The sequence below is a fragment of the Fusarium vanettenii genome (genome assembly GCF_000151355.1).
Source record: "Fusarium vanettenii 77-13-4 chromosome 4 genomic scaffold NECHAsca_3_chr4_2_0, whole genome shotgun sequence".
In the NCBI taxonomy this organism is placed as follows: Eukaryota; Fungi; Ascomycota; class Sordariomycetes; order Hypocreales; family Nectriaceae; genus Fusarium; species Fusarium vanettenii.
In genome coordinates, this window is record NW_003315879.1 from 1,521,505 (window position 1) to 1,545,988 (window position 24,484).

A 24,484-nucleotide genomic window follows, 5' to 3' on the forward strand; every position below is an offset into this window, starting at 1 on the left:
CCGCTGCTGCCCGTGCCTCTTTGCCCCCCATTCCTTGCCTGCCATCGTCGATTCCCCTCTCTCTTTCATCCTTGTTGCATCTCTTCTGCATTAGTTCAGGGACGGCCCCGGGGGATTTTCCGCTAACATGGTTTTCTCTTTCCCCATCTAAGGGGTGAACAGACTGCCACCGCCCTTGAGGCGAACCTTTCCAATCTGGAGAGCAAGCTCGATGCCATCCTCGCCGCCCTCGAGGCCAGGGCCGACCCACAGGAGCCCGTCTCCGCCGCAGCAGCTGAGGCCGAAGGCCCTGTCGAGACTGGCACCCAAGCAGACGGCCATGCGGAGGCAAAAGAGGGTGCTGACAAGGGCAAGGACAAGCACAAGGGAAGGGAGGATACGGCGTGAGGGGAAGCTGGTGCTCCTACAGTAGCTCCGAGTACATGTGAACAACTCTAACAATAGCGCTTCTATGCCGTCCTAACCCTAACATCAACGTAACATCGTGCGAGTTCGTCCTCCCTACTATCAAAAGGGCGGAATGGGGAGCGTGAACCATGGCCGGAACTGGAACATCATGGTACGATTGGTCATGGTTGTTGGTCACAAGACAAACACAGCATTTCACCATGGTAGTTTAACAGAGATGGGCAAGCCCCCTTGATTGTCAAGGAACCGTCTTTATCCACACCCCGAGAATAACTACTCTCTTCAGACAAGTCGTCCTCGTGCACTCTAATAGGAATTCCTTCGCTTCCACATCGTGATCCCATATATTCCTCATACAGCAGAGAAACCCGCGTCTGTTAAACCCGTCAAGCAACAAGAAAAGCACAGAGCAACCCAAAGCAGAAACCTCGTCTTCCATCGTCACCTTTCCCAGAACGTCATTTCTAACTGCGTTGTCAACTTGGGGTCGGGTCAAGTCATAGCCACCACCCAATCCAAGTTTGATATGTGCACCGTTGGAGCAAGCAATCGTTTCGCTTCATAATTGGATAGTCGACCGGGTTGGTTGTTGCAAAAAATGCATGATAAACGCAGTTGTCCCATAAACCGAAAACGCCGAATCAAAGAATAGAATACAATCAAGAATGAACCTCCCCCCTTGCCATGGCCTAAAAGCCCCTTGGTATAAAAAAGAAGGCACGCGAGAGACACAACTTTATCGAAGCATCCGGGGGTGTTGGATTGGTCCAGGACGGCGTTGGAAAGCCGCCTGCGGACTCTAAATGTGCTGATGTGGCATGGTATCATGATCGAGAATCGGGCCGATCGCGGCAGCCAAATTGCTTCGTATAAGAAAACCTCGATGAGCTTCATCGGACGGCGGCCATGTCCGTGGCAGGATCCAAAAATAGGTCCAGTCACACCGTCCAAGAAGCATCAGCAGTGGTGAGCGTTTCGAAACGCTCTACGTGCGCAGAGAGAGAGACACGGGCGGGCGCCTTCATCATTGTTGTTATCGTCGTCGTCGTGCGTAGCCTAGCTGCTGAGCGATCTCATGTAGACCTGAGAAGTGCGAGCACAAGCCCCGGTTAGTTGGATAGGCTCCTCATGTCAGAGAAATCGAGACGTGCTCTTGCCATAGGGTCCTCATCCGGTGACAGCAGGGCCGGACTCTCCTTACCGTTTCCCGACAGAGGCTCTCGACTCGTAAAGGAGCGGCTCTCCAAAGCCGGTCGCAGGAGGCCCTGTCCTCCCTCCTTGTGTTTGGACGACTTGGCCTCAGCGTGGAGGGCCAGTTCGCGCTCGCGGTTCTTCTCGAGGAGTGGACCACCGAGGGTGGCACACTTGAGGATCGTCTGGATGAGGTGGTTCTGCTGCAGGGGCTTGGACAGATACTCGTCCATCTGCGCCTGGATACACTTTTCTCGGTCACCCATCATAGCGTGGGCCGTTAGAGCGATGATGGGTGTACGGTGTGTTCCTATGCCGCGCTCGTACTCTCGAATCTTTCCTGTGGCCTCGAAGCCTCCCTGTTTCCCAAGCGTTAGTTAGACCGTTATCCTTGGTCAAAGCTATCGACAAGCATATTCTTCTTACCATGATGGGCATCTGCACGTCCATAAGAATGACGTCAAACTTCTTCCTCTTGACAGCCTCCACGGCTTCCCAACCGTTGCCCACAACCGTCACCACGTGGTGGTACTTTTCGAGGATCTTGACAGCCAACCTTTGGTTAACAGTGTTATCCTCAGCAAGTAGGATCTCGAACGACTTGGTATTATCAGCCAGCGACGGGGTCGCTCGGTTCTCAAGGGCAGGGATCATGCCGTTTCCTAGATCAATGAGCTTGCAAGGAGTCGTCATATACGACGTGATTCCCAGATCCAAGCACGACTTAAGGCTGACGTGGACAACGGGTGCGAGGAGGACGATGGGGAGGTACTTGAAATCGTCCACCGCCCTCAACCTCCGAGCAGTGTCGATCGAATCGACAAGAATGGCGTCGTAGGGGAGTGAGCCACTGGCTTGCAGGCGTGTCAGGGCGGGGCTCTTCTCGGACTCGACGACGACGGGGTGGAGACCAATCTGCTCCAGCATGCCCTTGATGGAGGCACCGCCCTTCGACTGGGCCTTGTCGACAAAGAGAACCTGGTGTCCTCGGTAAGGGCGAATCTGCTGCTCGATCATAGCAGCGTCGTCGTGCGCCAGCTTGACCAGACATGTGAAGTGGAACTCGCTGCCCTTGCCCTGCTCGCTGATAACCCAAAGATCACCACCCATGAGATTCACGAGCCGCTTCGAGATGGATAGACCAAGACCGGTTCCTCCAAACTTGCGTGTCATGGACCCGTCGGCCTGCTGGAAGGTGTCGAAGATCAGGTCCAGCTTGTCCTTTGCTATTCCAATACCCGTGTCCTCAACGATAAACTCAACCGCATACTCACCAGGTCGTACATTCCTCTGCTCGACGCGTTCCTTGATCGTCAGGCTAACCTCGCCGTGCTCAGTGAACTTGATGGCGTTGCCAACAAGGTTCAGAATAATCTGTCTCAGACGGAAAGAATCGCCAATAACGTAGTCCGGCACGGAGCTGTCGACCTTGTAGGTGAGGTCCAAGAACTTCTCGTTTGCCTTGACGGCGAGAGTCTTGAGGGCGTTGAAGACGGTTCCCCGCAGAGTGTAGGGGATCTCTTCAATCACCATTCTCCGAGCCTCAATCTTGGAAAGATCCAAGATGTCGTCAATGATCGTCAGGAGGCTATTGGCAAGATTATTGACAATATTAAGCATCTCCCTCTGATATTGAGTCAGGTCGGTGTCTAATGTCAGTTGAGTCATTCCGATGATACCGTTCATGGGTGTTCGAATCTCGTGGGACATATTGGCCAGGAACTCGGATTTGGTCTTGTTGGCAAGTTCGGCAGCCTCTCTGGCCTGGGTGTTTCGCTGGATAGAGTCTCGCAGGTTTGAAATCATCTGGTTGATCTTTCGCTTCAGCTCGTCCATCTCGCCCGAGGCTTCGACGTCGACGAGCTTGGTAAAGTCCCCATCGGTGGCCAGGTTAGTAATATCCGAGAAGGCACGCACTTGCGTGGTCTAGATCTGTTAGCTACTGCCATCGCCTTGAGGTTGAGACGGCTTACCAAATTGCTAGCCATGGTGTTGACGTCTGTTGTAATCTCCTTCCATCGGCCGTCCAGTCCGGCCACATCGGCTTGAGCGCCCATCTTGCCATCAACGCCCACATCCTTGGCGACTCGTTGCACTTCGTAGCAGAAGCTAGACAGACGGTCAACCATGTTGTTGATGGTCTCTTTCAGCACTTGTATCTCTCCATTTGCTTCGACCTTGATCTTCTGGCTCATGTCGCCGTTTGCAATGGCTTGCGTGACTGTTGAGATGCTTCTGACCTGGGGGGGGTTGTTAGTAACATGGCCATTGTTAGTTGCGAATCCAGGGCCTTACCTGAACTGTGAGATTCGAGGCCATCGTGTTGACGTTTTCTGTAAGGTCCTTCCACTTGCCCTCGACATTGGCTACCTGAGCCTGTCCACCCAGCGTTCCATCCGTGCCGACTTCTCGGGCGACCTTGCTCACTTCAACGGCGAACGTACCCAGGCGGTCCACCATCTGGTTGATGGTGTTCTTGAGCTCCAAAATCTCGCCCTTGACCTCGACCCCAATCTTCTTTGTCAGATCACCCTTGGCGACGGCAGTGGTAACCTTGGCAATTTCTCGCACTTGAGTCGTCAGGTTCATGGCCATGCCGTTGACGTTCTCTGTTAGATCCCTCCAGGTGCCTTCGACATCGTGTACAGTAGCCTGGCCTCCCAAACGACCCTCGGTACCGACTTCTCTGGCGATCTTTGTAACCTCGCGAGCAAACTGCTGGAGCTGGTCGACCATGGAGTTGATTGTAGACTTGAGATCAAAGATTTCTCCCCTGCAGTCGGCCTGGACCTTTTGGGTCAAGTCTCCCTTGGCGACAGCTGTCGTGACTTTGATAATGTCGCGGACTTGGGTCGTCAAGTTGTTGGCCATGGCGTTGACATTGACGGTGAGATCGTTCCACATTCCCTGCACTCCCCCTACGTCGGCTTGTCCACCCAGCATACCTTCAGTTCCGACATCTCTGGCTACGCGAGTGACTTCAGATGCAAAGGTCCGTAGTTGGTCGACCATGGTGTTGATGGTTTGTTGAAGCTGCAATATCTCTCCCCGTGCAGGTCTCTCGATCTTCTTTGTCAGGTCTCCGTGGGCTACAGCTGTTGTAACAGAGGCAATCTCTCGCACTAGAAACATGCTGTCAGTCTCATACCCTGCTCAGAACAGAAGGGATACACACCTTGATCAGTCAAGTTCTGAGCCATTACGTTCACTAAGAGGCACTGTCAGCAGTTACAAGACGAGGAGAGACCGGTGGGATTATACCATTGTCCGTCAATTCCTTCCATGTTCCATCAACGCCACCGATGCGGGCTTGTCCACCAAGCAGACCCTCAGTTCCGACCTCACGAGCGACCCGCGAGACTTCGCTGGCAAATGTTTGCAGTTGGTCCATCATGGCGTTAATAGTGCGCTTGAATGTTGTGATTTCAGGGTCCATCTCAACCGTGTTCATGCGGACCTTCATGGTCAGATCGCCGCGGGCGACGGCGGTGACGATCTCGCCGATTTCCCTCAGGGCCTTTTGGAAGGCCTCGTTGGCCTTTTGGTGCTTCCAGAGCTCCCGCTCCAGAGTAGCAATGCGCTCCTGCTCGAGGACCTCGAGGGCTCGCTCTTGTAGCTGCTTCTGCTCCAAGAGCTGGGCGTTGACGCCAGCCAGCTCCTCTCGCTGGCTATCGAGCAACTTGGACTGGTCGTCGACATGATCTCGAAGTCCTTCGAGGGCTTCTTTGGTCAGCTGGTAAGACGGCAGATGCGGAGAGTGCAAGCTACCTTGGGCGTGAATGACTTTGGGCTTGGGGCGGGTCGTCACCGGAACGTTGGTGTTGCTGGTGTCTTCGCCGCCAAAGAGGGTGTCAATGGCCTCGTTGGGCGTCTCGGGGAACGTGGAGGTGGCCGAGGCCTGGCTCTCGAGCTTGCCCACGCGCAGGGCGAGGTTCTGGAGTTCTATCTCAAGCTTGCGCTTGGCGGGGGTGTCGCGGCCAGGTAGCTGGACCTGGGACGCTACACCAACGGGTATCGAATTAGGCAGTCGGGAATCTGGGGCAATCGATGCCACGATCTCGGCGGCGGCGGCGAGGGCCGCATCGTCAATCATGTTGGCGGGGGCAGAGACTGCTGAGCCGCAGTCAGGCAATCAGGCAGGTTTTCGCGCTTTCGGGCTCCAACAGGTCGAGAGATGGGGTGGGATAATCGGGTCGAAATAGTTGAAATGACGACAAACTCTATGTGCAAGAGTCGATGAAAAAAAAAAGAGAGTCGAGCGGTCGATTGAAGGAAAGTTGGAGGCGGGTGCCAGAAGAGGCGATACGACGACCAGATCAACGACACAGTAATAGCCGACCGCACAGCATCCTCAAGTGTAGGGCGAAGAGGTTTGGGTTCACGGCGCGATACACTGGGCAACGGCGAGGCGAGCGATACCGGGATAAATCAGAGCAAGTGTATAGATCGTCTTTGTGGTGGTTGGTGTGTGTGGCCTCAACTAGACGTCGCGAGGGAGAGGAGGGGTTTCTCTGGGGAATAAAGCAGGTGTTCCCTGCAGTGGTCGAGAAGCCGGATGGCGATGCTGCGACGGGCAGTGTGAGTGAGGGTAGAACCTTTTGGAGTTGACTGAAGCGGGTGTAGGATGGGTGAGAATGATTGATGGATGGGGACAAGGACAAAGGGTGGTCCAAGCAGCAGCAACAGCAACAACAGCAGCAGCTGGCAAGCACAGAGAGACAGGTCTACCTACCCAAGGGGGGGGGCTTGTCCCTGAGATACCTATTACAAAGTGGCGCGTCCGCGAGGGTGGCATGTACCTCCGGGACGGATCCTGGGTCCCTCGGTCACTACGATGAAAAGGAGGGCGACAAAAGAGATAAAGGCGGAGCAGGGCAATCGTGCTAGCATCAAACCCGGCCTAGCCTGGTTACTTGTTCTGGGTGGTGACCTTCTGTCTGTCTTTTTTTTGCCTGTGGCAGTTGGTCCATGGGCGTGTCGTATTCCGTGCTCACCATGTGGGAGGAATAGCTAGGGGCAGAGGGTCTCTTGCAGGGTTGTATCGTCCGGGTTGTAAGTATAATTCGAGCACCGGCATGATGGGACGAGATAGGGCCTTGTAAAGGATAACTACTACGTACTGTACTGTACAGCTGGTAGCGAAAAGAGTGAGGCATCACAGCAGCAGCAGCCTGTGAGGGGAGGGAGGGTCTTGGGACTACACTACGGAACCTTTGGTCTTGGCTGCTCCTATCAATTAAAGATGCTTGCTCTCTCACAGGGAACACGACGGGATTCATTGGATCTCGGCCCTCCCTGCCCGTAGTCAGATGCTCTGCATAGGTAGGGTAGGTCGGGTTATATAATGCGTATATGCGAGTATAATAAACGATTCGACTCGTTTGCATATTCGACGTTGATTCCTCTTGCCTCCCCCTCTCTTCCTTGTTCACTTTGAACAATGAGGGTGTAAACCCTCTATTTCCGATCCCAAGTCCTCTCCCTACCCACCCCCAAAGTACAATTGCTCTTCTCTCAGCCAAGCAAATGGTACTCTGCAAATCAGGGCTGCGTCGCAACCTGGGATCAGCATCACTCCTTCAGCCGGGGGGCCCCCTTCTGGGGAAGAATAGAGGGCCATGGAGAGCCAGTCACATCGTCCCCCCGCCCTCTCAACTGGGGCCTAGCGCCTGTGCGAACGGATCGATCGACATTGTCAATAACCGTTAACGTCGAACTTTGGGTACGGGCCATTTTGCTCTGAGCGTGTCAGGTGCTCTTGGGGAAGAAGGAAAGAAAAAAAGTTCCATTGGGCGTGGGCCACTGCCTGAGCGCGCCTCATCCTCTGGAATGTTTCTTTCATCATCGTCTAGGTAGGCATTTCAGTAGCCGCCGCTGAACGGGGCAGAGAGAGAGGGGGCGTTCTGTGCCGCAACCGTTGTCTTTGCTTTTTTCCCTTGGCCTCCACTCTCTCTTTTATTGTCGCTCCTCGCAAAGTCGGTCAATAAATGGCTGCAGCTGGTGAGTGCTTGGTTGGTTGCAATCTGGAGGTTGGCGGATTTTCTCTAGTGGCGTCCATCCACCTTTTTCCTCAACCGTGACACTTGCCTTCCATGGGCTTGGCAATAAGAACGAACGAGGGCCCTGTTCCTTTCCTGTCCGGGGTTTGTTTCAATGAATGGATGCGCAGGTTTCATTGAATTTTGGTCTATTGAAGTTTCTCGCCCTATCGCGCTTGGAGGTGACACTTGCCAGAGAGTTTCGAAACAGCGCCCTTGTTTCTTTCCTTTTTTCCCCTCTCATCTCTTCTCGAGTCGTCTCTTAGGTTCTTGTCAGCTTGTGCATGATAGAGTCTAACGCTCTTGAGAGCCCAAGACGGTTGATGTGGGGAAGTTCCATGCCGCTCGCACGGTGGCGATACTTAAGCGAGGGAGAGGAAGCTCCTCCTCAACTCTGGCTTGTATCTTTAAGGGCATGAAATTCTTGTTTTTTTCAGCTTCCCTCTATTGATGCTTAATTTACTGCTTGAGTCGCGAGTCGTACGTGGTCCTAGGCCTAAGGCCGGAGGTGGATCCATCGGCCCTCGTGTTGGAAATTGTAGCATGACAGAATTCCTGTCCTAGCACCAACGATCCGGGTGCCACCCTTTGTCGTTGGTGTTTGAACGGCTCTCGAGCTGTCAAGACGCGGCCTCGTCTCGGCTCGGATGGAGCACCCTAGTCGTGGAGCCAGTCAGAGCCGGCGGGCTATTTCCGTATTGCATCCCATCCCATCCCCCATCGCTCTGCCTGCCTGCCTGTTGGAATCCTCGATCCCCATCAACTTGGTCGATGAGCTCAACCCCAAGAGCGTGTATCAGCACGGTGCGCTTGTCTACCCACGCTACTGTCGATGTCGACCATCCGTTGACGACGGGCCCCCGCAGAACGGGCAACTCTGAGTCTGGCCTGGGCCACGAGGGACAGTGGCATCCGTCGTGGGATGGCGTTTGTGCGAGGGGGGGAGGGGCGCACACGGGAAGTTGCGGCGGGCGGTAGCGCGGGTGGTGCAGGTGTGCAGCATTGTGATGGACGTGTCTGGCGTTTCAGGGCTGTCGTTCGCTCGTCTATGCCCTCCCCCTCCATCCAGAGCGAGGCCTCGCCTGTCCTGGGCTGGGAGATTTGAAGAGGAGACGTCCCAAATCTCGGCGCTTTGGGGCTTTGAGCTGTTCGGCGGGCGGGCTTATGCTGGTCGCCCGTCCACTAGAAACCCACCCACACCCATCCTGTGAAATGCATCCCTGCGTCCCTACTCGCTCGCGTTGAGAAAAAGATCAGACGGGCATGACATCGTGGGCGGCGGTGACGCGGGTTCAGGTTCAGGGGTCACGGAAGAGTGGGTCCAATTCGAATACGCCACCTACGTCATTCGGGGCACCACAGCCGATCGGCCTCTGATTCGCCGAGCATGTTAGGTTCCCGGACTCGAGCGAATCAGCCTCACCCTTGGCGGACCTCGACGCTCATTGCCGCTCCAGCCAAAAAGCTCCTTTAGATCGCGTTGGATCTTGGCACCTTTACACGGTGTACCGGCAGATCTTTGCTGGTAATTCTCTCGTGTAGAGGCTGGAAAACACTGTGCCAAAGCCGTTGTTGTATGGATGTGTGGGGGGGAAGGGGACGGGACTCACACAGCACCAAGGGATGGATGGCTGCTCGCCCACGTGAGAACTGTTGGAAGCACATGTGCAACTCGGCTCTAGCTTGCTTCTTGTTATCTGACAGGCCGCGTTACAACGGGCAGCAGAGAGAGAAGAGAACAAGGCGGAGAGGGATAAAAAAGGCATGCATCCTCTGTCACATGTATAGAGCACAACCGACCTATGGTAGCGCTCAGAACCCAGATGCCAAGTCTCGCCTCGAGGCCTCACATCACTTCTCACACCTCCTTCGACATCGGATGAAGAACCGCCTCCTCCTTTTCCGTTGCAGAGCCGAAAGACCGTTGTTAACGCCATCCGTTTCAGGCGCCCGGATGGGGGTTGTCCGGACAAGGACTCTTGCAAAAGCTCCGGGGTTTTTTGAGATGGCAGGATGAAAATCATACCCCGAATGCAGTTGATGATGAACGGACCCTGAGGAAGATCTCGCGCTTTGTTTCGTCTGTCCCCCTGTGTTTCCCACCATCATGATGTTGCGGCATATCCCACGGCGGCCTCCTTTGGATAGCATTCCTCGGCGACGTTGTTTGCGATATTGCTATTATGGCAATCAGGGTCGAAGCGGTGGCAAAATAGACTTGGGCACGATACTATCTTTGGGAGTTCTCCCGGTCTCAGGCTGCCCGATTCAGGCGCGGGTGGCTGATCACAGACCACATCTCATCGAAAACACCAACCGACTTGAATCGTCTGCCATTACGTCGATGTCCCCATCAACGACCAACAGGCTTGCACCAAGTTCCAGATCATCACCCACAAATCCACATGTGTTAATCTCATCACCCTCCTGATCAACAACTGCTGCCTTGTTCAACAGCCGATCCCTCACAAAAAAAAATGAGGGATTGACCCCAAGTCTCTGTCTCTCTGTTTCTCTCTCTGCCCCTCATGAAATCTTCTGGGCGGCTCCGCCTTGAAGCGGGCCCTGTTGGACCCTGATTTTTCGAATAGCGTCTCTCCTATCAAGGCCTTAAACCTGTTTCGGACTTGCTCCACTCCAACTCGACCCTCTCTGGTCTTGTCCTCGGGAAGCCAATTCTCGTGTTCTGCCAGATGTAACCCGTTCATCGGTCAGAGCGAGAACAATGGACCAACGGCAGAGCCAGCGTCTCGGTAAATAGGAGAAAGGATGAGCATGGTCTCAAAGTTTATCATGGTCGTTGGCGTTGATCTTGTCCCAGTTCAAGGGGCTGGCTCCCCTGTCTCACCATGAATGCATTGAACCATCAACAATCGCGCCGCTTGCGTATCTTGTGCGAGCGTGTAAACCAGTCTCCCTCCCTACAGTTCGGTTGCCTGCCGAGAGCCACTCCTTGCTCGGCCGAGTCGCACACAGATGTACATCCATGTGCAGAGGCGACCCGGGAGATGTTGATGCCATGTTTCAGGGAGACAACCAAAAGCACTCGATTTCGGTCGTGACCCGGTAATTTGCCTAGTCGCACGATATCTTCCGTGCAATGGCAATCACTTGCATGGCCTGGGATCGACGGCAGGCATAATTGCTAGGTCCTTTGCAAATATTAGCCTGAATTCATATCGGTCCGTGATATTGACTCCTCGTATAGGTACAGGGTAGTCAACTTGACTGGAGATAATATCAAGGCCGACAATATGATCAACTTGGTGATCTTATAGAGCCAGGCGCTCTATATCACACGGTATATTGCGGATCTTAAACGCAGCGGTAGCGACGATCCGCCTATAGTGTCGTTTCAGTATTGTAATTAAGGCTGAGCCCCCGTGTAAGTTGTTTAAGCAGCATTAGGTCCAGACTGACAAAAGGTTGGTTGGCTCGGCTAACCTAGAGTCGAGAAAACAACAGTAAATGCGATGACAAGGATGGAATATCGAGAGAGACTAATAGTCTTCATCACACGCAAACTTCCACCAAGGATCATCATTTCATGACCATTCTGTACATTAACTATCTGACCCCCTATCCTATCCGCCTCCCAAAACATCCCGGTTGTTCGTGTGTCCAAGCAATACGCTACAATCGAACTCGCTGCCATCAGTTCACGAATGAGGGTATCAGGTGCCTTTCCATCCAGCCAGGTATCAAGAAAACACTGCCCAAAAAACCCAACAAATCTTGCCCACTTGCTCCCTTCTGACCGTATCAAACAGCCAGTACCATCCGTCATATTGCCAACCGTCTAGATATCCTCCTCTTTTACACAAAACCTAGCCCTTCATCGCCGTGGCAGGTTGTTCCGTCCAAAGTTGCCCGAGAACGCGGGCCCTCCACCAGCATTCCATCCTTGTGTCACGCTGTTCTTGACAATAAGAGCTGCCGCCGCCGTGGCCGCCTGTCGCTCCTTTTGGCGATGCCGTTCCTTGAGATAGTGCGCTGCCTCAGGTCGCATGCGGAGAATGCGCAGGATCATATCATCGCTTGGGTCTGCCTGTGCCTCTCGACGCTTCGCCTCCTTAGCCTTCCGCATGGTGCCCAGGTTACGGCTCATCATGATACTCTTTCCACGCCGGATCGTTCCCATGCTGGCAAAGGCACTGGCACTGCCCAGCGATGCTCCGAGCGCCGCTGGGGCAGAGAGCCGGTTCTGCTGCTGATTCTGCTGCTGGAGTGCCTGCTGTGCCCGCTGCGCCGTTGCGGCCGCCATCCGCTCCGACTCTCGGATCAAACTGTTAGTGTCCTCGAAGTAGAAGAAGTTCAGCGACGCCAACTCGTGCCACTTAGGCGACTTGAGCGTCTCCGCTGGGACACCCAGCTGCTCTCCTGAATCGTCCTTGGCATTGAAAAAGGCAAAGAGTAGATCTAGCCACCTATACACAATGTCCAGCTCCTTTCGTGTAAGGGGCCGTTGTTGCGAAGGCTTCTCCGATAGGGGTGGCACCAAAAGATGCTCAATCACCATCAGAACCTCCTTCCAGAGTCGTGCCATGACGGCATCCATTGTGGCCTTAGTCAATGTCTGCTTCATGATGGCAAAGTTCTCATCGAAGTAGGCAAACAGAGGATTCAACACTGCATCAATCTGGGCTGGGGTCGCTGTGGGCGCGGCCGATGCCCGCTTCTTCCAGAGGTTCGTTACCGATGCACCAATGCCACCAGTGCCCAGCAGATGTCTTAGAGTCTCGAGAGACAATGTGCTGTTGATCTGAGAGGTGAGCTGTAAAGCGTTAGCACTCTATCTTCTGCAATGATTCGAGGTGATACCATACCTTATCCGTAACCTTTCGGACCATGTCTCTCTCAGTGCGCTTGAGATGTCTAAAGGCCTTTCCAAAGTGGAACTGAATGTCATCACGTTCACCCTCCATGCTGACTCTGATCAGCAATCGACCCTGAAGGTCCAGAGGTAGCCAAAACTCCCGAGGCAAGTAGTCGCCGAAGTGGAGGGGATCCAATTTGAGTGACGTTCGTCCCACGTAGTCATGATCGCCAAATGTATCGTAATCCCAGATCGTTGCAATCATATTGACCGACCCCTGAACCGTGATGTCAAAGGTTTCATCCCAGCGTGGGTTCAGGTTCTTCTGAATGATCCTTGTCTTGTGTAGTCGCTTCTGATATTCGTCACCAAACACCACATATGGATCACTGAACCCGTTGGGATCACAGGCCTTGAGATCCTCAGCCTCAACCACCTTGATCGTAAAGGTGTACTTGTTGGGCCTGCGTGTCTTCTTCTTGGGTCCGTCGATGCTCTCTAGCAGAGCGGCGCAAGCGTCGGGGTCCATAGCCCTCTCCAGCTTATCCAGCTCTTGCATAGCATACTCGATGTTGTTGAGCTTGACAAAGGACTAGGCAAGGGTTAATATCCGTATGGTTAGGACTATGGTTCGTAAGTGTGATGCTTACCTCGGAGTAAAACTGGAAGGGCTCAACCCTTTCCTTGTTGTTCCAGGCATCCTTTGCATACTTCATCCACTTCTCCTGGGTGGTCTGAGTTTGTGCAGCAAGCTCCTCTGCCGACGGACGATCCATCTCCTTTGCAAATCGCTGGTCCACAACCTCGCAGTACTTGCCAATACCAATCGAGAATGCCCTCGAGAGAGCTGTCATGAATCTGGCATGGTGTTCCCGGTTGTCCCAGTTGAGCTGGAAGATGGTCTCGAGTGTCTGGTTGAAAAACATGAACATGTCAATGATGGACACACTGTGCCGCTCCGAGTCTCGGGGGATGTCATCTGGGTTCTCAGTGCGGACCTGGAACTGATCCTGCTTGATAGCCTGTTCGACGTATTCTTCCATCCTGCCTTCGGCAGCGTTGATCCAGCGCCACACAAAGTCAACCAAGAGGTTCTCGATATTGAAAGCAAAGGATCGGCTGGGGAGATTTTCAGAGTGAATCTGGCGGATCGCAACGAGCTCCCTGTATAGATCGAATCCGTCTTGGATATCATGCTCGGCGCCAGTCTCTTCACCCATTCCCAGAATGGACTCAAGGATCGCCTTCGCGTCCTCCTCAAAGCGCGGGAATATTTCCTCGACCAAGATGGTGAAGGGATTTACACCCATGATCTCGGGGTTCTTCTTGTATCGCTTCTTGATTCTCTCACAATGCTTGATGACTGTCTTGCCAAGCTTCACCACGTTACCAAACACCCAGTCATTTCTGTCCGCTGAGATCTCCTTTTCCATGTTCTGACGGTACAGTTCCTTGGCTTGTTCATGGAGCCTTTCCGCAAGGTGTGCCGCAAATTCAGACGCAGCTTCAGCCCTTGGAGAAAAGCAGGGGTCGTTGAAGATGTGGTTGCTTAGAATGTACTGGATGACTCCAATATCGGGGGCCTTGGCTGCGTAACACTGATCCATCTGATCATACAGCTCACGCAATAACGTCTCGTGAAGGTTATGGAGAGTGTGCTGGTACACGGCAAAGTCATGGATTGTCCAACGACTCGGATCGATTTCAGTGAGGGGAGTACTGTAGTGTGACATATGGGGAGGCTTCTTGGGTTCTGGGAGTGGTGTCTTGACAAAGTCTAGAACAGCGTCCAACTCATCGGGGAGAAGTTCTCGGTCCATAAAGTTGCGTGACGCAACCTCGAGCAAGGTGATGAGTCTGGAGAATTGGGGCACTCTCCATCTCACACAGAGCTCGGTTAGGAGGTCCATGGACTGCTTTGACAGGGGTTGATATTCAAGATCAGGGTCGTTATTGATCTGGTCAAAGGTCATGGCATGCTGAAGGATATACTTGAAGAAGGCTCTAGGATCCGGTGGAGTGAATGTGTAGATGTTGCCCTCCACTGCTCGGATGCCGGAATCACCAAGGTTTAGGGAAGCAAGGTTAAGAGACGGGTCAAAGGCCATGGAACCGTCGTTTGATTGAGAAAGAGCACGGCTGAGGTCTGCATAGGCTCGATCGTCATAGGTAGACTGAGGCCTACTGGACAAGCCTTGGTCCATGGCACCAGCCGACGTCTTTGCCAACCCTGGCTTGGCAGTCAGGATATCGAGCATCATCTGCGAGAGATGGGTGGCTTCGGACTTTTGCCACTCCAAGAAAGCGTCTTCCACATCAAAGTCCTGGCTCCTCAGAGCACCAGGCATGTTTGCGCTGAGCCTAGACTGGTAGGACTTTAGGTCTTTGAGGGCAGCCTCCTCTGTCCAAGACTGCTTGTTTTCATTGATCTCGGCCTGCGCCTCGGAGAGACTCATGCCAAAGATCCTGGCCACTTGCTGAACAAGGGGCATGTCCTTGACGTCGTAACTGAGGGGTACGATAACTTCAATGGTTGTGCCAGCGCCATCAGATCCACTACCGACCAGGTTCTGGTCATTTGTGAGCAGCTTCTTCTCGAGTGAATTGAGCTTGGACAAGAGTTCGGGCTTATCGCTGCCGTGATCATGAATGATAGCGCTAAGAAGACGAACAAAGAGGGCGAGGTGTCGATCAGGTAGGAGTTTCCATGAGTCGTCGTCTGGAGCAGCACCCTTTTGCGCCGCCTTCGTAGCAGCAGAGTAGAACATGAGAATAAGAGGCTCCACCTTCCTCTCCTTGTCAATGGTTCTCTTGAAGTTGTCCTCGGAAAATGTAATGTAAGCTTCAGCAAACGTCCGTTTGATAGCAGCATCATTGAAACCGGGGACACGCTCCTGGCCCTTGACTACATTGGTCACTCGGTTGAGCACCTTGAATGAAAAGTTGTGCGGCAGCTTCATGCTGGACGAAGAGCCTGATGTGAATTCCTGCACCAGCATACCGACACTGGTATGGGTTCTGACAGGTTGCTTCGGGGCGGGGACATATTGTTTTCGCTTTGTCTTGGGTTGCAAGAGGTAATGTAGGTAGGCAGAGCGCAAGGCGAAGCTGCGAGCATCGTCATGTTCAACGACGATGGGCTGGGCTCTGGAGGTCGCGCGGGCTCTGCCGATATCCCTACTGCTGCCCATGCGGCGGCTGGGATTGTACGAGTGTCGAGATGACATGGCGGCGGCGGCGGTCGAGGGCTGACGGCGAGGTGGACGGTGAGGATTTGGAAGAACGACGGGGTTGCTCAGGACGCGAGATGATGCCCAGTGTGGTCTATATCTACGCGCCCCAGCTCATGGCAACAGGAGGCGGTTCGAGAGTAAGATGGCGCCAGCAAACGTCGATGCTGATGGAGGAGAAAGTGGGAGGGGGACGGAGCCTGGTCTGAGCGAGCCAAGGGAGACAAGTACAGTAGCGAGGGGTCTTGGATGCTGATGTAAAGAGAGTAACAGATATGCGGTGAGTTTGCGAATGGAATGACAAGGTGCGATTGTGATACAAAGACCTTTGAGTCGGTCGCGAGATGAATTTTTTTGACTCTGGAACTTTGGTTAGAAGGCCGCTGACAGGATGGGAGATTGACGGTGTGAAGTGGTGGAAGTAGGAGTCGCCCCGTCGCCTCCTTCAGTCAATCTGATTGATCCGTGCGATAAGCAGTAGCAAGGTAGGTACTAATACGAAGGGGGGAAGAAAGCGGTAAAGACAGCCAAGCCAGCTCAGCAAGTTGAAAGGAGTGATTAGCTGGAGAGATGTGATAGCGGCGCACTGCAATTTGGGTGTGACGAGCAGTCAATGACGATCGCTCTCAAGATGGAAGCAGCTGAAGTTCTACTCAAGTTGTGAAAGATACTACGGAGCATACAGCATTAACACCAGGTTGTTCTGCGAATGTGGGCAGCCGCTGGATGCTACAGCGCCCAAACAAAGCCCAAACCCCAAAGCTCAGCCCAAATGATGGAACGCAACGTCATCCATCCAAGTTGGATCCATGGGCTGAGAGCCTGACACGCGCCAGGGATATCCAATGGCTCCGTCCCCTGGACAGGACCCTGAGGAGCGCTAACTTTGCGCTACTGCCCGCCCGAGCTCGGGCGCTTGCTTTCTGTCTTTTGCTCTCCTGAAGGTGGGGTCGGAGGCTGCGCCACGCAAACGCCGTAACCGCCACACCAATCTCATGATGGATTCATGGTGGCTGAGACGTCTTGACAATAAGAGACATGGGTTCCGTGAATATTGAAGGTGACAGATGATGAGATATTAATAACAAGGGAACTAGGAAACGTCCTCTCTCTTTCAGGTAACTTACTGTTGGTATCTTACTGGCTGTAACCATTCTCATTGTCATTGTAGATCTGGACCTGATAAGACTCTTTTCATTCCGCCGTGCATTCACTTGTCATGTATGGCATTCCAATCAAGTCAAAGAATGAATCTGTATTCGTCATTAGAACAATCAAGATGTGTTTGCGTGTAGAAGAAAAGTGGAATAATTAGTTGAACCCCTGGGATGAGAGACGACATACCACTGTTGTTCTGTTAGTCTCATGGCCGTTATTGGTGTCTCGACCAGCCGAGATCTAGACCAGCCTCGACCCTCATCGGAAAAATGCCAGAATCTCGTATAAGCTGCATAACTACGTACCCAGTGTACAGATATAGCCTTGTGCGACTGCAAGAATATGCAGGACGGCTGAGCCACAGCTTGTCAGTACGATGGGAGACGCGTAGGAGCCACCTTTTGCAAACAAAGACGTTCATGACAGGACATCATGTGTTTCCGTCCTCGTGTTCTCAGCACTCCGGACCTGATTGACAGCTCACGAGGACGTCAAAGCCGCTGCACTCCAGATTTGGAAGCCACCTGTTCGCATGCATCTTGGTTGCAATTCGCCACAAACCATGTGCTCTATCACCTCGAGGCTGCTGAAGCAAACAACTTGGTTGTGCCTTGATTGACATGACTGGCTATTACCACCTGACTTGGGATGGATGACGAGCAGCCTCTCGACGATTGGGTAACAATCTGGAGCTGGAGGTTAAAGGACTCTAACCCCGCCCAAAGAGGAGCCACGGTCATGGATCCTGGACATCGAATGCCTGAAGGGATCAGCGGCAGCAGTTCCTTGTCTGGAGAATCAAGGATCGAACCAGGGTTCTGGAGTCGGGTGCCCTTGAAATGACTGTGTGACAGTGTGACCGGGGAGCGAAAAAGGGTCATGTCAAGCGCAAGCGTGGTTAGCACTCGCACTCTTGGCACTGTACGACTGTCAGAGCGCCAAACCACCTACCTAGTTTGGGCTGAGACCGCCGTTGGCGCATTTAGCTACAGGCGCCGCTGCCCCAGCCGAAGCGCCCACCAGGAGCGCCGTTACGTTTCAAACCTGCTGGCACAAACGATTGATTGCTTGGGAGGATAGGACTGGACAGGACGGTCTGGGTAGCTCGATATCTCCAATTTTAGAAGCTCCACGGGTACCTGCGCTTGCTACTGGTGTTGGCTTGTGCTCAATGTCACTGATGCTGTGCCTTTGTCGGACCGCTGATCCAACAACAGACAAGGAACCTAGCTAACTTGATCCAAACAATGGATGGCCCCTCCGAGGATCAACTTTTGTTTGAGAGACCCGGGCTTGTTCTGTTTCGCAAGGGTCTCGGGCCGGATAAAGACCAGTACCCTGTTTTCCTCGGTGCTAGACTCCGTACTCAGCATCCGTAAACTGAACCTGAACCTGAAAGGAGAAGCCGGGGTTAGGTAGTCTCTTGATAGAGGGTGGTTCATAATAGAGGGTGGGAGGAGGTGTGGATTGTCACAAAGAAATGCCCATGACACCACCAACAGACGAGATCAGACCTCTATATGTGTGATACATATTGATGACCGAGATCATGAAGTGTACCAAAAGTGGAAAACAGAAAAAGACGGACAAGAACGCCAAGGTTTGTTGATCGCTGCGAACCGGCTTTCCAATTCTGCAGCCATTCTCCATAGAAGCATCTTGTGTGGGTTGGATGTCTGTCTCATGTACGACCGGCGCCGCATCCCCGACAAGCAGCAAGCAACCAACTTACATACATACATACATGCAAAGACCCTGCCGAGCCAAAGTAAAACACCGACGACTAATTTGCCTGTTGGGGCCAGAGGACGAACATCCCGGGTCTTTGCTTTATCAGTCTGGCCAAGGGCTGCTGCTAAATACAAACTTATTCTGTGGGATTTGACGCGTGAATTCTCTCCTTCTTTCTTTCTCCCCGACTGAAGTGAAGTGATTCTACGCCTTCGTTATCCACTGCAAGACTCTCTCTTGCTTCACTCTTGTTCCCCTCCTCCTCTTTTCATCCGCCTCCCCCCGCCAACCAACCATCGGCCGCTCGCCCGCAGCTTCTCCGTCGTCTCTCTGCCCGCCCTAACCTTGACATCCGTCTTTCGTCGCCGCCTGAAGAACATCCCCCAGTCTTCATCCATCCCAGTAATCGCCGGCATTACGACACCCACACGCAGCAGTACTATTATCAGAGCGCCATTTTATGACTGCCTATCCCGCCGCGCACTCGACGCCTCGATACTTACGTCGCCTCTCGAGCTTCGCGCATCCGCTAAATACATAGACGACACGCCCATTCCCGAGGCGGTCGCAAACGTCCAGCCCGCCTGCGCCCGCGCCCTGAGCCACATCCAGCCAGCGAGTCTGCATCCTGCGACTCCGACATCATTTCTACAGCTAGTCGAGGTGCGAGTGGGCCACTCCGGTTGGCTCAGCGCCAGATGACGGTCCCCCTTGTCCCGCCCTGAGCCCCGCGCTACCACGATTCGTACTGGCACTATCCTGTCCTTGCTGGCCTGCTGCTGCTGCTACTGCTACTGCTACTGCTGCGACTGCTGCTGCTCGCTCGCTGTCACAGTGTCACGGTGTCTGTCGCCTGTCGCCTGTCGCCTGTTTCGCCGTTGTGCGCCCCCCCGGTGTGCGTGCGTTCGTCGCTCCATCTTAAAAAGATCCCGACAGCTCCAGTTGTTGGGTCCGGCCGCGACTGTTTCCGTCCCTCGTCTCTCGCCGCCCGCCGCCCTCACATCGCGACTCAACAATGGGTATCGTCAGCAGCAAACCCGACGACGGGGCTGCTCTTTACCTGAGAGATCAGAACCGATGTACGTTGATTTATCCTTCCCCGCGTTTTCTCGCTGCGATCCCGCTCCCGCTCCGAGTCCTTGTGGTTTGTTCCTCCAAACTGACCGACTCTGTCTCCTAGTGAACATATCTTCCTTGGTCGTTACAAGCCCACGGAAGCGAACCTCTGTTAACATTGTCCCCAATGCATATCCAACTACCAAAATAACCGCCCAGAGAACGCTCGGCGACACATCTCCCATAGAATTTGTTCAGGTTGGTTTGCGCCGCTTCCCCCAGCTTCCCCTCCTCCCATCAGTCTACGACCTTTGTTTGCAGCTCCTGACCCGCCTCAGGATCCCGACCCCTCAAACCCGAGCGGTGCACCAAGTTTTCTAATCAAGCTGAGCAACGATGACGAGCTCATCTTCTCCTTCACATTTGTCATGCGCCAGTCGCAGGGCCAACCTGACACAAATCCCGGCCCCATCGATACCAGCATTTCCGGCCTCACCTATGTCAACGCCTCCAACCCCAGAGAAGTCGAGAACCTAGTGACTCGAGAGTTCCATGCCGACCCGAATCTACACAAGAATGCCAACGTGGCCTTGGTTGGCGACTATTCGACCGGTGGAAGCCCGTCAGTGACATTCGAGTGGACATGGAAGTGGAAGCCGCCGAAGCCCACAGAGGACAGAGGTGGTGGATGGAGGAACTCGTGCAGCGTACTGTTTTCCTTTCTGTTACTTGACGAGTGCATACTAACTTGAAGATGTAGTTTGTTGAGTACGATTCTCGGGCCCATCGACTGCATACATTGGCGAGCTTCTCCTATTTTGTTGCAGGTATTAACTTCCTGACCCAACATTTATGCCTCTCGCTCGCTCACTAATACAGGCATAGGCGCACCCTTGAGCCACCCGAACTCGCCCTCTCCTCCTTTCCTACTAGCATCCCCACCCAAGATTCGAGTTGCCTCGTCCCAATCAGTAGACTCGCGCATGACCGTCCCGGATATCCTCGACGAACCCGTCTCGCCCTTGATGCCCACCGCCGAGGTACCACCTACACCCTCGTTCAGGGACATTCAGGAGCCTGTCAAGGTGGACGTACCTTGTCCCAAGCCTGGAGACGAAGTCATTGTCAGCGACGACGGACCAGTCTTTCGAGCCACCCTCAAGGCTCTGGAGCAAAAGACGGGCAATATGAGGACCCAGATGAAGAAGGTTCTGAAGAAGGCCGAACACGCACACGCATGCCAAATCGAAGCTAACGACGCCTTCCTCGCCTTCGTTGACTCGCTTCGAGATGCTGCGTCAACCAACGCCAACGCCGTCCAACCCGCTCTGGAGCACTACTTTGACAAGATTGCGCGAGAGATTCTAAGCTTTGAGCGCCAAAATACCTATAACCTCCAAAAGATCATCATCGACCCTGTAGCAAAGCTATACCAGGTCGACATCAAGCAGGCCGAGTCGAAGAAACGAGACTTTGAGGAGGAGAGCAAAGATTACTATGCATACGTATCCCGCTACTTGGGACAACGTCAGGACTCGGTCAAGGCTAAGAAACTTGCGGAGGCCGATTCCAAGTATCAGAATAAGCGACGCAACTTTGAGCTCAAGCGATTCGACTATTCTAGCTTCATGCAGGACCTGCACGGAGGTCGAAAGGAACAGGAAGTTCTGTCTCACCTTACGAAATTCGCCGACTCACAAACAAGGGGATTCCTCGCGACAGCCAAGAAGATTGAAACCCTCCTGCCACAACTTGAGGCGCTATCGACTGAGGTTCAGGAAGCTGACAAGGAATATCAATATCAGCGACGTGAGCGCGAAGAGAAGAGGCGCCTGCTCGAGAAGACCAATACCACTTATAAAGAGCCTGAGCAGAGCAGCACCATTAGCAGTATCCCTATCACCACAGCCACTAACGGAAGTGCTGGTAACACCTCGGATTCCGACCTGGGCCGCGCAGATAGCACTGGATCACAGCTTAATTCTGGAGCCGCGAGCGCTCCTTCAGCTGTGGAACTATCTAGGTCCCCAGGCAGCGTACAGCCGATGGTTGGAAGCCCGGTCGCGCCGTCCAAGTTCAAGGGTATCCGCGATCTCGAGGAGCGGGATAGCTCACAGTCGGTTGTCACCCACCGCAAGGAAGGACTCTTGTGGGCGCTCAACAGGCCTGGAGGACATGTTGACCCTCGAAACTTGAACAAACAGGGCTGGCACAAGTGAGTTGCCCAATCATGATGCAGCAGATATTTGCTGACTCTTGCAGGTTCTGGATCGTTCTGGATCAGGGAAAGCTGTCTGAATATAGCAACTGGAAACAGAGACTAGACCTCCACATGGACCCCATCGATCTCCGAATGGCCTCAGTTCGAGAAGCTCGGAATGCTGAGCGACGGTTCTGTTTCGAGGTGATCACCCCGAACTTCAAGCGAGTGTACCAGGCTACGTCAGAGGAAGACATGAATAGCTGGATCTTGGCTATCAACAACGCTCTTCAGAGCGCCATGGAGGGCCGAAGCTACCAGGGCAAGCCAACTTCATCGAACGGCGACTCGATCAAGAGAGACATTGGCTCTGTCCTCACAGGCAAGACACAGTCGCTAAGCCACGGCAACCATCACAGCTCCTCCAGCAGCGGCATACCCAGTCGTAGGATCACAGTGGGTGCACGGCCCAGCGCAGTCAGAACCCCTAGCTCCGGCTACGACGAGTTCCCCGATAGACTTCTTCAGATGGTTCGGGACAACGATCAAGGCAACATGTGGTGCGCCGACTGTGGTTCCGGATCCAAGGTGGAGTGGGTGTCGATCAACCTGGGTATCATCCTGTGCATCGAGTGTAGTGGCATTCACCGTTCTCTCGGTACCCACGTCAGCAAGGTACGATCTCTGACGTTGGACGTCAAGTCTTTCACGGTCGATATTGTCGAGCTCCTCCTGCTCATCGGGAACCGCGTGTCGAACATGATTTGGGAGGCCAAACTTGATCAGTCACAGAAGCCAACAGGACAAGCGAGCCGTGAGCAGCGTCTTCGCTTCATCACAGCCAAATATGTGGATCGGGCGTTTGTAGAGCCCATCTCGCCGACACTATCACGATATGCGACGGCGGATGAGACTCTGCTAGCCGCTATTAAGAGAAACGAGATCCAGCAGGTGCTGTACGCCCTGGCACTGAAGGCAAACCCAAACACTGTTGACAAGATGAGGGGAACTCACGCTGTATGGCTTGCTCTGGCTGCGGCAGACCCGGCAGCCCCGTCTCCTACCCCTGTGTCGGCAGCCGACGACGGCAAGTCTGTGCCATTCCCAGTAGCAGAACTGCTGGTCCAGAACGGGGCCGAAATCCCTTCAGCGATGCCAGCGTTCCCTCTGGGGCGCTTTGCGCAGCTCTACGTAGAGCAGAAGCGTGGGCGTGGGATAACTGGGAGCTCTGGCGATTCAGTCCCCTCACTACCTGGATCCATGAGTCCAGCCGAGAAACTTCAACGTGAGAGAGAAGCTCGACTTCAAAAGCGCGTGAGCACAGGAGGCAGGCTGGCCAGATCTCCCATACCCGAGAAATAGGAGCCCGGCTGCTAGGAACGATTGGCAGGCTTGGGTTTCTGCTACTATCTGTATGACCTCTCAGGGCCACGGAGCCTGGAGAGCAAATGATTTTGCATTTTTCATTCTTCTTTTTTTCTTGGAGGCGATTGGGTTGACGACTTCGCTTTGATAATGACGGACGGCAGGCACTTTTGATAAGAGAAAGATGGGTGTCATGGAGTTTACAGGCGTTGACGATCGCTTTCTCCGGACCATGACACTTGGGAAATGCGACATGAACACAACAGGCGAACTGCAGAGAACAAGGGAGAAGAGGAGATGGATATGGTCATGTTTTGGAGGGGGGGAGGTGTAGAATGGATGGTGGGAGTAGAGCTTTCTTGTTAGAGTGCCAAGTTGTTGGATAGGCACGTCTTGTTGTTATTATAGGCCGAGCAGCACACCTAGGCATGGATATTGAATAATGGTAATGCCGAGTTGAGGATGTGGCATATTTGTTTCTGTTTGGTGAATCCTTTGGTGAACTTGAGTGAACTTGAGGCGTTTCAAACGTTGAAGTTGGAGATAATCCAGATTTCAGTCCTTGACTGGTCGGTACTGGAGTCATGACGCGCGTGACAAGAGAACATGGGAGTGGTTAGAAAACGGGCGTCAGGGGAGCATGCGGAACGTCTCATCCTGGCCGACAGCGTGACTCGCCGAGGCTGGCGGATGACGACATGGGGGAAAGCCCATGGGATAAGAACAGGGCTCTAGTGTATGATCATCTGGTGTTCAAGCATGGTCTGGCATCTCGATGGTTGATTGTAGGGTCATGTATGAAGTTGAAGAAGCTGTCCAATGCGATGAGATACAAGCGGATCCACATGTAGGGCACTCGCAGCCCCCTTGTCATGAGTGACAGGAGAGACAGCATCATGTCGGCCTCCTGAACTGGCTTTGTCTGGCTCACAACTCTTGAGCAGCTCTAGTTACAGGCAGCTGGAGCAAATGGTTCCACTGAAACGAGGCGAGATCCATACCACAGCCCACAGACGGGATGTTGGGCGGGGGCTTATGAACACATCCGCCATCCCTTACAGGCCTGGTGCTGTGCAGTGCAGAATGGGTCAGGTACTTGATGGAGCTCCCCGATGCTGTCATGGACGGGCAATGCTACCTGTGACCACTTCGGCTGGGCAGACCTGGTGTTCAAATATATTATGCTTGAATCCCTCTCTACAACTCACAAGAACCGGTAGTCATTCTTTTCATTATTCCAAGCCCCCCCCTTCTTCGAGGCTGTGACTCGCTCGGTAGGTCAACGTGCAAG

General features: G+C 53.6%; 3 protein-coding genes across 3 annotated transcripts; 1 reads left to right on the forward strand and 2 right to left on the reverse strand.

Annotated features, from left to right (window-relative positions):
• Positions 1–1,327: 1,327 nt before the first annotated feature.
• On the reverse strand, positions 1,328–5,692 carry NECHADRAFT_104094 (uncharacterized protein; the record flags this gene model as incomplete). Its single annotated transcript, XM_003052100.1, has 5 exons — positions 1,328–1,958; positions 2,026–3,525; positions 3,573–3,839; positions 3,895–4,721; positions 4,861–5,692. The coding sequence occupies 5 exons, from the start codon at positions 5,690–5,692 to the stop codon at positions 1,518–1,520; spliced, it is 3,867 nt and encodes a 1,288-aa protein (XP_003052146.1). The 3' UTR covers positions 1,328–1,517.
• Positions 5,693–11,472: 5,780 nt separating this feature from the next.
• On the reverse strand, positions 11,473–15,680 carry NECHADRAFT_37835 (uncharacterized protein; the record flags this gene model as incomplete). Its single annotated transcript, XM_003052101.1, has 3 exons — positions 11,473–12,411; positions 12,464–13,045; positions 13,104–15,680. 3 exons carry the CDS (start codon positions 15,678–15,680, stop codon positions 11,473–11,475), a joined length of 4,098 nt encoding a protein of 1,365 aa, XP_003052147.1.
• Positions 15,681–19,581: 3,901 nt separating this feature from the next.
• NECHADRAFT_60108 (uncharacterized protein) lies at positions 19,582–23,664 on the forward strand. The gene is made up of 6 exons (XM_003051649.1): positions 19,582–19,651; positions 19,753–19,886; positions 19,967–20,335; positions 20,389–20,455; positions 20,508–21,843; positions 21,891–23,664. The coding sequence occupies exons 1-6, from the start codon at positions 19,588–19,590 to the stop codon at positions 23,188–23,190; spliced, it is 3,270 nt and encodes a 1,089-aa protein (XP_003051695.1). The 5' UTR covers positions 19,582–19,587; the 3' UTR covers positions 23,191–23,664.
• Positions 23,665–24,484: the final 820 nt, after the last annotated feature.